At 48.9% G+C, this 12,081-nt stretch overlaps 1 protein-coding gene across 1 annotated transcript in view; it reads left to right on the forward strand.

Moving 5' to 3' along the window:
- The first annotated feature begins 873 nt into the window (after positions 1–873).
- PKDCC (protein kinase domain containing, cytoplasmic) overlaps positions 874–12,081 on the forward strand; it is a 61,567-nt gene continuing 50,359 nt past the window's right edge. Inside the window, 2 exon segments of the mRNA XM_060247443.1 lie at positions 874–1,101; positions 1,104–1,730. Coding sequence (XP_060103426.1) covers positions 994–1,101; positions 1,104–1,730 — 735 coding nt within the window. The 5' untranslated portion in view covers positions 874–993.

Raw genomic sequence — 12,081 nt, forward strand, 5'->3', positions numbered from 1 at the left:
CGCCCGCCCCTTCTCTCCAACAGACTTTTTGTATGGGACTGACGGGGTTTCTCTCAATGCTAGAAACGTGGGTAAGCAAAGACACACCCACCACACAAAAACTGCCCAAATCCTGAGCGAGGACGTTTGCCAGGCCAGCACGAGTCTTCCGAGAATCACAGGTTTGAAAGGAAACAGGAGGTCATCTAGCCTAATCCCTCCCCAAAGGCAAAAACACCCACACACCCCCCCCTTTAGAATGACATCCTCCGAGCCAGCGTCCTAGTGTCTAGAGGGTGGAGGCGAGGGAGACTGAACGTATTTCTCCCTCCCTTTTACATCTTCCTGCCCTCCAAGGTTTCCATAACTGCCTCTATTTATTTATTTATTTCGCGGAGAAAGGGATCAAGAGCATCACACAACACGCACCCACCCTGCCACCCGCCACCGCCTTCCCAGCGACGTTCCATCTCGCAAGAAGGGCTCCTTTCATACCGTCCCATTCACCACTGTCCTCTCGCCTACACCGTTATCAAGTGCGTTGCCGCCTATCCAACTGGAGCAGCAGCGGACTCTGGGAGTTGTAGTCTCCGCTACCATAGATGCTTCGTTGCCAGCGGCAAGAAGAAGACTACGCTTCCCAGCTCCCCCCCGCTGCGGGTCTCCCAGTTCCACTGGCAAGCGCGAGCAGTCAATCAGGTGGCGTCACAATGTGTGTAGAGCGCTCGGAGAGTCTAATCCCCCCCGCTCTCCTTTCCCTCCACGCAGGGGTGCAGCTAATAATAAGCGCTCGAGGGGGGGCGCGTTATAAAGACTGGGCGGGAGGCAAGTGTCATGCGGGAGGCTCGACTGGCCGAGGAGCAGCGCCGAAGCTTCGCAGCCTGAAGAGGCGTTTCTTTTTGAAAAATATCTCGGGATCTTTGCCATTGCTGCTGATCTGGAATGCTGCAGGAGAGATCGCAGCCAAGCTGATCCAGAGCAGCGAAAGCGGGGGACGCGCAAAGCCGGAGGGCGATGAAGCGCCGAAAGCTGGCCGTGGCAGCCGGCTTCTGCCTCTCCTTCTTGCTGGGCACTTTGCTGAACGTCTTGTTCATCCCGGCCTTTGATCCGCAGCAGCAGCAGCAGCAGCAACGGCGGGCGTCACGCACTCGCTGGCGGGCTCGCCTTCGGACGTGCCGGGGGAGGCTGAGCGCAGGAGCGGCAGCCCTCGCTGGGACTTGGCGCAGCAGATCCGGGAGCGCTACGAGGAGGTGCTGCGGTACCAGCGGCGGCAGCAGCAGCAGCATCGGGCGGCGGCGGCGGCGGCGGCTCCTGGGGCCAGGCTGCTGATGAGACCCCTGGAGCGGCGGCTGATGGATCTGGCTCCTCGGCGGCTCACCGCGTCCTCCTCTTTCTCGGAGCGGAGGCCGGCCAACCCGAAAGCGCCTCCGGCCGCCCGGAGCACCCCCAGCCCCAGGGAGCCCAGCGTCAAGCTGGAGGTCTCTCTCAGCCCGCGCCGGCTGGGCTGCCGGGACATCAGCAATGTGACCGACGTGCATTACCTGGGCTCCGGCTACACCAAGGCCGTCTACAAAGCCGTGCTGAATCGGAGCCTGGCGGTGGCTCTCAAGTCCGTCGATTTCGGCGGCCACGACATCGACCACTGCGTGAAGCTCTACGGAGCCCTGGAAGACTGCTACCGCCTGGCCTCCTACAAGATTCTCAAGGAGATGGTCCTGCTGCAGAGGCTGCGGCACCCCAACATCCTCCAGGTAAGAGCTCCCTCTTCTCCTCCCCTCCAAGCGGCCCCGGGGGAGGGAGAGAGGTGGGGGGACGCGGCGCAGGGTTTGAAACGTGTTTAGCGCAAGGTCGAGGGGGGGGGGGGGAGATAGGAACCAAACTCGGATTCGAATTCAAAACAACGGATTCGGCTGTATTTGAGAGAGAGGTGGTAGCAGTGGGGTGCCCCCCAAAAGCCCGAGAAAGGCTATAGCATTAGCAAGAGCCGACGTGATTTAGGAAACTACAAGAGAGCGGGATTCGCTGGGAATTGAGGGGCTCGTAGAAGGCGGCGTGTCAACGCAGGGCCCCTGGACTGGTCCAAACAGACCGCTGGGCCACGTGTGATCTCTGGCTGGCCTCGCTTCTTCTTCAGCAGTGTGGGATGTAGGTGTCGTAATCCTAAATGGATCTGCTTACATGCAACCCCCCCTCAACGTTCGTCCGGTGAAAATAGACGGGTAGGATCAGTTGCTGAATTTGTAATCCCGGGGAACCACCTCCCCCCCCCCCCCCCCCGCCGCCGCCGCCAAATGTTACACAACCGCCCTCACTGCAAAGACACGTCCCATAGATTTTCGTGGAGTTTTCTTCCAAGTAAGTCCACTTATGATCCGGCCTTGAAATCCCCCTGGCATCTGCTATATTAGTTCCTGGCTGCCTCTGCACGCTTCCATGGCGGCAATTCTTATGGGGCTAAATAGGGCTTCCTCGCTCAGATAAGCGAGATTTAGGAGTGCAGCTGACTAGCGCAATCCTAAACAGTTCTACTCAGAGCCCTACTACTGCTCAGTGGGGCTTACTCTCGGGATAATGTTCTCAGGATTGCACGCTTCGTCTTGCTTCATGGGTTTGGGATCCGGCCCTGGCCCTGGCCGGCGAAACTGCATAAATCCTCATTGGGGAGGCGGGGCGGAGGATTGAGTCTTGATACGTGAGCATTGTCATCCTACTGCAACAAGGGCTGTGATGCTCAGCACATTTAGGCTCCCTTGCAGATATTCTTCTGCTGCACTTAATCCCGGTCTCCAAATAAAGTTGTTTAAAATAGGGAGATTGGGAGAAAGGAGGAAAGCCAGTTTCGTATTTGTTAAAATCGCTATGAATAAAGATGTAAACAGCGAGCAGAGTTTGGAGCAGGCTCCTTAAAATACGTAGATGACGAGCTGGTCAGTTTTGGATAGATCCAGAATTCTTCAGCTGGCAGAATATCTGCCCTCCCCCCCCCCCCCCCGCATTGGCGTTGTATCCCGCGGAAGACCTAAAAGAATCTGGGTCAGCAAAAGATCTTCATTGGCCAAAATGGGGGGGGGGGGCCCTCTGGCGACATTGTGTCGATGTGGCTGGCCTGGGAACCCTTTGCCGTTCGAGTTTATTTCTGGAGAACACCTATCTCTTAATTTCCAATGGGGTAAAAGTAGCGGGGGGGGGGGTGGAGAGCAGAAAAGCGGGCCGAGTAGAATGTTAATGTGTAGGGAAATGACCAGGATAATGAAGGTCTGTAGTTTGGCTGCCGCTCCCTGCTTAAACGATCGCCTGAAGGTAAGCGAGGAGGGCGGCTGGCTTTAAACTGCAGCCCCGAGGAAAGGGAATCATCCGCTGAGTTCCAGTCTCTATCGCCCTCCAGGGCCCTTGACCTGCGAGGCAGGATAGCTTGAAGGCGAATAAATGGCCCGGGGTGGCACGCTGTGGTTCATGGCACTGGGCACAGCAGGCAGCTGAACCCGGACCCACCGCATGGGACTGGCTTCCTCCACGCCCTTCCTCCCCCCTCCGCATGAAAGGTGACCTAGGATCGGAGCCCTCCCTCCTTCCTGGCGGGAGAAAGTGATGCTGGGTCACAGCTGAGGCAGGAGGAATTGCTCCCTGGGTGGGTGCTAGGAGGAGGGTTGCCAACTGGACAAGTTGTTACAGCCTGTTGGTGCAAAAGACAGGGGCAAAGAGCCAAGAGCGCAGAACCCACCATGGCGCATAAGGGAGCACAAGCTTTCCAGTTCGCCAGTCCTCTTTATCAGGCCGCGGTGGGGAGGATGCGCTGGTCCTTTCACAGGGGTGTAACGGGATGGCTTTGACCTCCGTGCCATGCAAAGCTTCCCTCGCCCGCGTGCACACATGAAGCCGCCGCTAAAGGGCCAGGGCGTTTTTCTCCTGGCAGACCGTTGGCAACCCTGCGCGGAGGCAGCGCCGAACTGGTACTGGGGCGTCGCAGTTGTCCCCCGCCGCATTGCTGCTGCCTGCACAGCCCAGGCCCTGTGAAGCGCTGCTCTCCGGTCGCCGGCCCCGCGGAGATGAACAGCAGTTGTTTGGGCAAGGCACGAAAAGCTGGGCTGGTTCCAGGGCGGCGGCGGCGGCTGCTGCACAGCCTCCTGCGGGTCTCCTCCGGCGCTAAAGGACGAGTCAGCTTGGGATCTCAAAAACCTGGAGCCAAAAGAGTCTCCCCGGCTTCAGACCCTGGACAACCGACTCATGCAAAACGCCTGACGGGTCTCGGAGCAGGGGCGGGGCGGGGCGAGGCAGTCCTGCACAGGACACGATCCCATTTAGTTGCGAGGGATTTCAGCGGAAAGAGTAAAACTGCAGGCAGTGGGAACGTGCCTATCTTCATTGATTTCAATAACGCTATTCCCAGTAAAGTGAGTTAAGGATCCATGGATCAAATCTGCTGAAATTCCAATTCTCTGTTTTGTTTGTTTTTTCATGGTGGCGGCAAGGCAATTGGTCTGCCCAGGAACTAAATATAAAGGTCTGGGTTCTTCCGTAGCTGCAGGGAGAGAAGGACAGACCGGGTGGAGGGAAGAAATGTCTTCCCCTCTATAAACAGCAGCAAGAGCCCTAGAAGAAGGGGGTCTCTGTTAGCAATTTTCACTCAGGGCGGGTCTTTGTAGGGAGCACATCAAATTGGCCTTGTCAAAAGTGTAGACAAGGCTAGCAATGCAGCTTGACAGCCAAAGCTCCCCCCTCATCTTTGGGCTTAGCCCCCTCCCCCAACAAACTACCGGTGTTCACATTTCTCTCTTAAGGAGACTCAGTAAGTTCCCCACATTTGGAAAAGTCTGTTAGGTATGTCACATGTAAGAAACAAATTTTAAGTCTCTCTTCCTCACTTTGCCACTCAGCACAGCTGCAGTCCTGTGCCCATTTACTGAAGACTAAATCCCATGCAACCCACAGATCCCATTTCCTTCACATCATGGCTGTGGCCCCATTTTCACCATTAGCCACACTTTATAGACAGTCCCTTCCATGCCCCCACCGTGCTCCTCTTCTTGTAATGGGCTTCAGTTTCTTGAAGGGGACTGTATGCACAGCCAACTCACAATGCAATCTGAAGCAGCTTTATGTGGAAGTAAACCTCATGGACAACAGTCTTACTTCTAAGGGACCAGGCATTAGGATTATACCCTAAGATCTTAAAACGAATGACCAGTTTAGGGTGCCCCCAACCCCCTCAGCTAAGATCCAACTTCATGCAAACTGTAACCATTTTTTCCCCCTCTAAGGACTCTGTCTCTTAAGAGTGTGTTGATCTCTTCAGTTTTGGGGAGAATAATTTGGTCATGCAACTCACAAATGTCTAAAAAAATTAGTCTTTGCAGACGCCACTCTGGTCTGACTGTGTAGAAAAGATTCTAATAGAAAAAGTCAGCTTGCTTTGGCCTGTGAAAGGTAGAACTTCACAGGGATTTGGAGCCATTCTGAGCAACCTCTGTTTTTTCTCCCCTTTATGAGCAGTCATGGGGTGATGACTCTGGAAGAGACTTATCAGCTTCCAAGTTAGTCCTTTTGGAGTTTGCCTCTCTTGTCTGGTTAATTGTGTCTGCTCAATTATAAAATAAAAACAAAACAGAACCATATTTGTGATGAGGCTTAGATTCCTTTGACTTTACAGCATCACTGTTGGTTATCTGAATCGGTTGCCCAGTGCATGAGGGGGAACATGGATGGGTCTGATTAGAAAAAGCTGGTTTAATTCTGCAAATTCTGCAGAAGATGAGGGGAGGGAGTGGGGGAGGCAAGTGAACACTAACCGCTTGCTGAAGCATTACTGGAGAAGGATCTGAATAAAAATGAAACTGGGCAGATATTTCTGGAAGGGCGTGTGGTCCCCGCCTGGAGCAATTGTTGCTTAGAGTGCATTTGGAACAGGTTTTTGAGTGGATAGCTGGGCTTGAACGTTATGAATTGGATCACCATCTGTTTCTGAGACTTAATGGGATTTGAGTCTGTTTTTGAAGCATTCTGTCAGATTTGTTGGTGGGTGTTAGATACTTAATTTTGCTCCAAAGTGTTGAGACATACTCCTTCAGCAGCTGCATGGACCCTTGTGCTTCTTGCACTAAAAAATCTTCTTTTCAAATTGAATGAGATCTGATCAAAAAACTTTTTTTTGAGGGGGAGTATGAAAATTCAATTAGACATTTAAGATTCTAGAATGCTGACATTAACATTGTTCTATCCTAGATGGATTTTATTCTATTTTGGAAGTGGCTAAATGTTGCTCCACTTAAGCTCTGCCTCAGCTTTCATGCTGGGTTGGGTGGGATTCTAGAAGCTTGACTTGCATCTTATTCAGTTGCAGGGTCTCCAGCCTAATTTCATCTTTCTCTCTCTTGGTGATTAGTAATATCCAGGGGTTGTTTTGTAGAAAAATAGGTGGTGGAGCTCATTAGCATAACTCATTAGCATATGCTACACCCCCACCTTCCAAAAGCAACCCAATGCAAGAAAGGAGAGCCAGTTCGGTGTAGTGGTTAGGTGCACGGACTCTTATCTGGGAGAACCGGGTTTGATTCCCCACTCCTCCACTTGCAACTGCTGGAATGGCCTTGGGTCAGCCATAGCTTTCGTAGGAGTTGTCCTTGAAAGGGCAGCTACTGTAAGAGCTCTCTCAGCCCCACCTACCTCACAGGGTGTCTGTTGTGTGTGTGTGTGTGTGTGTGAAGGTAAAGGAGATTGTGACCGCTCTGAGACGCTGAGATTCAGAGTATAGGGCAGGATATAAATCCTTCTTCCTCTCACCTGGGGGTCTTTTTGGCTGTCCCCCCAGTCAAAAGACCAGCAAGCCATCCGCCACCCAAAATTACATAAGAAGTGTAGAAAGGGTTGTGTGGACTTCCCCAGAGGTTGATGAGGGCTGCTGGGGGTGTGGCAAAGCTCCTGGTGGCTGGCTGGCTGCCCTCTCTCTTAATCCAGGGATTGTTATACAGCTGCACCTACAATTCAATGGACAAGGTAGGTGGGGAGGAGGAGGGGGAACCCTCAGAAAGGTTCAGGGGGTGTGCTCCTGTGAGCTCCTACTGAATTCAAAGGCCTGGTAATATCCAAAATATCATAGATTTCTTTCTGTATTTGGAATGGCCTGAAACCCAATCTCCCGCCACCCTCACCCCAGGCTCTTCTGGCTTCTGATTTAATTTGGACAGCAAGAATGGATTCGCTAAATAAACACATCCTTATTTAGGCAAATTTCCTAAAGCAGAGCTCTGGGTGTCCCAAGAAAGCGTCAAGAGCTTATGAGAACAGGCACTCATTTTCTTGTTGCTGCTTTCTTGAGTGCAGGAATACATGGGAGACCACCCATTCTCCTGCTCTCCTCTCTGGCTCAGCAGCACATCCATCTAATGGTGAGTGATGGGTTGCCAAAGGCCTCCGACACATTAGTGAATTAGGCTATTTATCCAAAAATAGTCCCTTATTCTGAAGCAGCCTATAAACTCGAACCAAAAATTGGAATTGAAAGCTTGGCATACAAGAGTCTCTTTCTGACTTGGGCATCAGTTAACATCAATTATTTACCAATTATTATAATAAATAATATTATTTATTTAGATGTTTATACTGTGCTGTTCTCCCCAGTGGGAACCCAAAGCAACTCACAATGTCTTTCTCCCCTGTTCCATTTTAGACGCACAACAATCCTGTAAGTCAAGGTAGGCCGAGAGTGACTGACCCAAGGTGAGCTTCCATGGCAGAGTGGGGACTTTAACTTGTGTCCTCCAGATCCTAGTCTGACACTCCAGCCACTACACCTTGTTGGCTTTGCACTGGGGCATTGCTTCCAGTGCTGAAAGCACTTTGCATGAACTGTCTTGTTATCCTTACAGTAGCTCTATAAGGAAGGCCAGCAGAACTGTCACCATATTGCAGAGAGGCCTAAGGCCACCTAGTGAATTCATGACACTGGGGATGCCATAGATCATGGCTCATATATTTGGTGACTATGCCATCCTTGTGTCCTAATTTAGTTCCTTTTTATCAAGAGCAGCTGAGGATATTTGGGCATGAGTCTGAAAATCTAAGAGCATTTTCCTGCTACCAGTAAAAAGACAATAGTACATTAAGTAACCAGGCACCCAGCATCATTCAGCTTTATTCAGAATCTGAGATTGCTGCCTCATTTTGCAGAATGGTAGGTTTAACCCATTAATAATGCAATCCTAAAAAATGCTTTCCTAAGTGTAAGCTTCACTGAATCGACCTGAGTGGGGTTAGACCAATTTGAGATTGTTTGGATTTACTTCCAATTTCCCAATGCCTTGTTAGGGACTGAGTAGTCATTTAGGGGCCGCTTCATGTGTAAGTTTTTAAAGTGAAAAGTGAATGCTACAAAGAAAAATCCAGAAGCAAGTATTCTGCAAGATATACTGTTCAGAAGCTGGCAACAGTTCCATGCTGAATATAAACTTAAGCCAGCCTGTTGGTGCTCAGGGTCATTCCCCAGAATGAATGTAATTATTATATTAATTATAAATAGAAACAAAATTATATCAATCAGTTACCTCTTAGTATCTTTTTGTGCTTACAATTAGGAAAGTTAAAGAATGGCAAAAGTAAACAGAATTTCTTCTCTTTTTCTGCCTACATTCACAGGGAAGTTTGCAGAACAATTTATTGTCGAGTTTCTCCAAGCCCATTGAGTTCACTGGCACAATTCTGCAATTGATTGCTCTGTTAGCAGCATTGCAGCAGCCAAAGGAGCTGTTGGACAGTTTTTGGGTCCATGTCTTGTATCCATGATGAAAGCACAGGGCTTCATGCGGTCCACTGCCTTGCTTGAAATGTTTTAACCCATGCATTAGGCTTCTTGCATTCACTTCAGTGCACCAGCAAACTGCAACCCAGAGGGAAGCCATGCTGCCAAGAGAATGGTGCGTGGGTCAAAAACACTTTAAATACCACATGCAGCCCTACCTGTATAAATGCTTTGCTGTACCCGTGCAGTGCATTAAGCAGTTCTCCTTTGGTGGCTTTAGGGGAGTAACTCTGAGCAGGATGTGGAGCTGCCTTATACCAAATCACACTCTTGATCAATCAAGATCAGTATTTCTACCCTGACTGACTGCAGCTCTCCAGGGCCTCCCAATCTTGAGTCTCCTCTGTTTGCATAATGTAAATGTTGACCAATTGCAAGGATAACTTGCGTTTTAGTAGAAAGGTGCCATATAAACGTGCTCAGTGAATATAAACAATGGAGATCATGTAGGTGGAACATTTTTGACTTTCCCAGAATGCTAGAAAATAAATGTATTGCTGCTACTGTGGCAGTTGAAGGACTGATTCCTAATCAGTAGGCCAAAGGAGCTGTTGCTGAAGCTGGAGACTGATTCCTAATCAATAGGGCTGATAGATAAGTTTTTGGTAGTTCCTGTGGATTAGTTGATGCTGAGTATAAGTCTGTGATCTTGTGCATGGGACACAGAACTAGCACAGGATGGTTTCCCCTAGAGCAAAACAATGTAATCTTGTATAAGTGCTGCCAAGTCACTCACTTGCCTGCTGCAGGCTGTTTGGAAAAGCCATCCCAACTCCTCTGTGTCCTCCCTCCCCTTCAATGGGGAGACAAAAACCTTTCAAATTTTCCAGGGGAGGAGAGATGGAAATCCAGGTCCCTTCATTAGCATCTGGCTTATAGGCTCAGGTAGAGAAATGGCTCAAGATTTGGGTCAAGCTTCTTGGAAAGGAGACAGACTAGACAAAAAAATTATTCTGTGTGAACAAGCATGACATGACCTATGTTGATTCAACAACATTTCTGACCAATTTGATTCAACTGAGTGAATTTCATAGGATTTTATACCCAATCTGCAGTGCAAGTAAGCCCCACCGAGTTCAATAAGAACTTCTTTGCTAGGTATATTGAGGATTGCATTCATATTCCTGTTCAGTTTAATGCCGTTTCAGCAGTAAAATTGAACCTCGATTCCCTTTTAAAAGGCAGGTCCAGCTTATGTATGTCGCCTTGCTGTATGAGAGACTCCTTGAAATCAAACAGTATGAAGACAGCTCCAATGGCAAGCTCCCTGTGTCAAAGGGCACCTTCCCTGCGATTTCCACTGTGATTCCCCACAGAAAGATTCCCCACCATAGGGATGCAATCTTGTGTTAGTATGACCAACATGTCTGTGCCTCTGTGCTTTCTCTAGCATTGCAATTGCCAAGGAAACCATCCCATCTCATAGTATTTTAGAAACTAACAAGAATTTGACTCTCAAGAGCTTATGTGCCAAAAATTGTGTTGGTGTCTAAGGTGCTACTGGACTCAGATCTAACTCTTTTACTGCCAACCAACATGGCTGCCATCTGAAACTATCCCTATCCCTTTGCTTTCTTCACACATGAGCAGGAAGTTGCAGGTTGCTTATTTCACCTCCAAGAAAGGACTGACAGAAGCAGGAAGAAGGAGTTTTACTGGCAAAATGGTGCAGGGGGGAAAATTACCTCCCACCTTGAAACTGATCCCTCATCTGCTTTTATGGAATGCTAGAAGTATCACTGAGATTATAGTGCTCTCATAGGATCTAGCTGTGTCTGCCTTTGTGTTACTGATTGCAGTGCACAGAAATTAGGGAGATATGACAGATGCCAACTGAAGCTGGAGACGGATCTGTGGCATTGGTTTCTTCCTCCACCCCCACCCTTCAATTTCTACAACACTGCCTTTTCCTTTGCCCACTTATGAAAACAAATCATTTTCCTGTGGTTAGCAAGTTTGGCATTTGGCTTTGCACGACCTAAACTGCAGTTATCACTGCAATATGGCAGTGTATACAAGCCAAAGAGCTGCCCCTTTGCCCCCTTGGTGCAACCCAAGGGAGACCAGACTAACAAACCAGAGCTTCTGCTCCCTGCATTATTTTCCTTTCAGTTGCATATCTGCTGAGACTCTTTCCACACTCTACTACCTGTGACCTTCTTGAGTTATAAATCAACCAGGCCCCAGAACAGTGGCCAAATCCAAATCCTTCCTCTGTTATCAACTGTGATTTGAATATATATAATAATTCTATTAAGAAGCTCTGTGATCACAGTTAATTTCTGACTGCTTATTCTTCCCGCATATGCAAAATAAGCATGTCAAGGAGAAGATCTGATGTTGGCTTTCCCTGAGTGTGCTGACTTTGTGCATGAAGAGCTTATTTTATGTGTGGGAACATTCAGACATTCAGCACACATATATATCCTGCTGTAGTTGGAAACAGCCCAGCCCAACATTATGGGGTTTCTGTTAATCTGTTCATCCAGCTCTCAGGGATTGCATTTGTCTGTCGTGTTTTGCTGCATGCAATATTTTTTTGTGCATCCACATCATAATATGACTCCAGGAAAAGCACTTTGCTTCAGTGTATCAATGGTGTCTCTAAAAATATCATCTTATCATTAATTTTGCCTTGCTGGTCACTCACCCCCCAGGGCTGGCCTAGACTATCTGGCACCCTAGGCAAGGCTAACTTCTGGTGCCTCCCCCCCCTGCACTGATAATATCACTTGGGGGGTGCCCAATTTGATGCCCCCAGAAGGCAATTGCCTAGTTTGTCTAGTGGCAGGGCTGGCCCTGCTTACCCCCAAATGATACAAAGTCCCAGGCATATTTAAACCTAGTGTGCTTGTGCATCTTTCTGGCAAAATTAGCTCTCCCATGGGTGCAAATGTGACTCCAGGGAATGGGGAGCTTCCTTGTTAAGACAGTTTGAAGTGTGGCTCATAAGATAACAACCATGGTCTTCTGCTGTCTCCACCCTCTCTTCATGCCTCTTGTCAGCTGCCCTGAGCCTGATTCAGCGGGGAGGATGGGGTATAAATTAAATAAACCAAACTTAACTAAAAACTTGAACTGGATTGCGTTTTTTAAAAATAGTTCTGCTCAAAATGCATGATGTATGCATTTATGTTAACCGATGTTCATTCTATTAAAAACATTCATTGGTTATTAAAGGTGCCCCTGATTAATGAGTACAGCAGATTCTTTATTTTCATTTTTTAAAATTCTTTTTTAAGTGCTTAACTGGCTGTTCTGCTACACCATCTACTTGACGTTCCAGAGAGCAATGGATAGGGGGGGTGGGT

This window comes from Heteronotia binoei, chromosome 1, assembly GCF_032191835.1.
Source record: "Heteronotia binoei isolate CCM8104 ecotype False Entrance Well chromosome 1, APGP_CSIRO_Hbin_v1, whole genome shotgun sequence".
Classification (NCBI taxonomy): domain Eukaryota; kingdom Metazoa; phylum Chordata; class Lepidosauria; order Squamata; family Gekkonidae; genus Heteronotia; species Heteronotia binoei.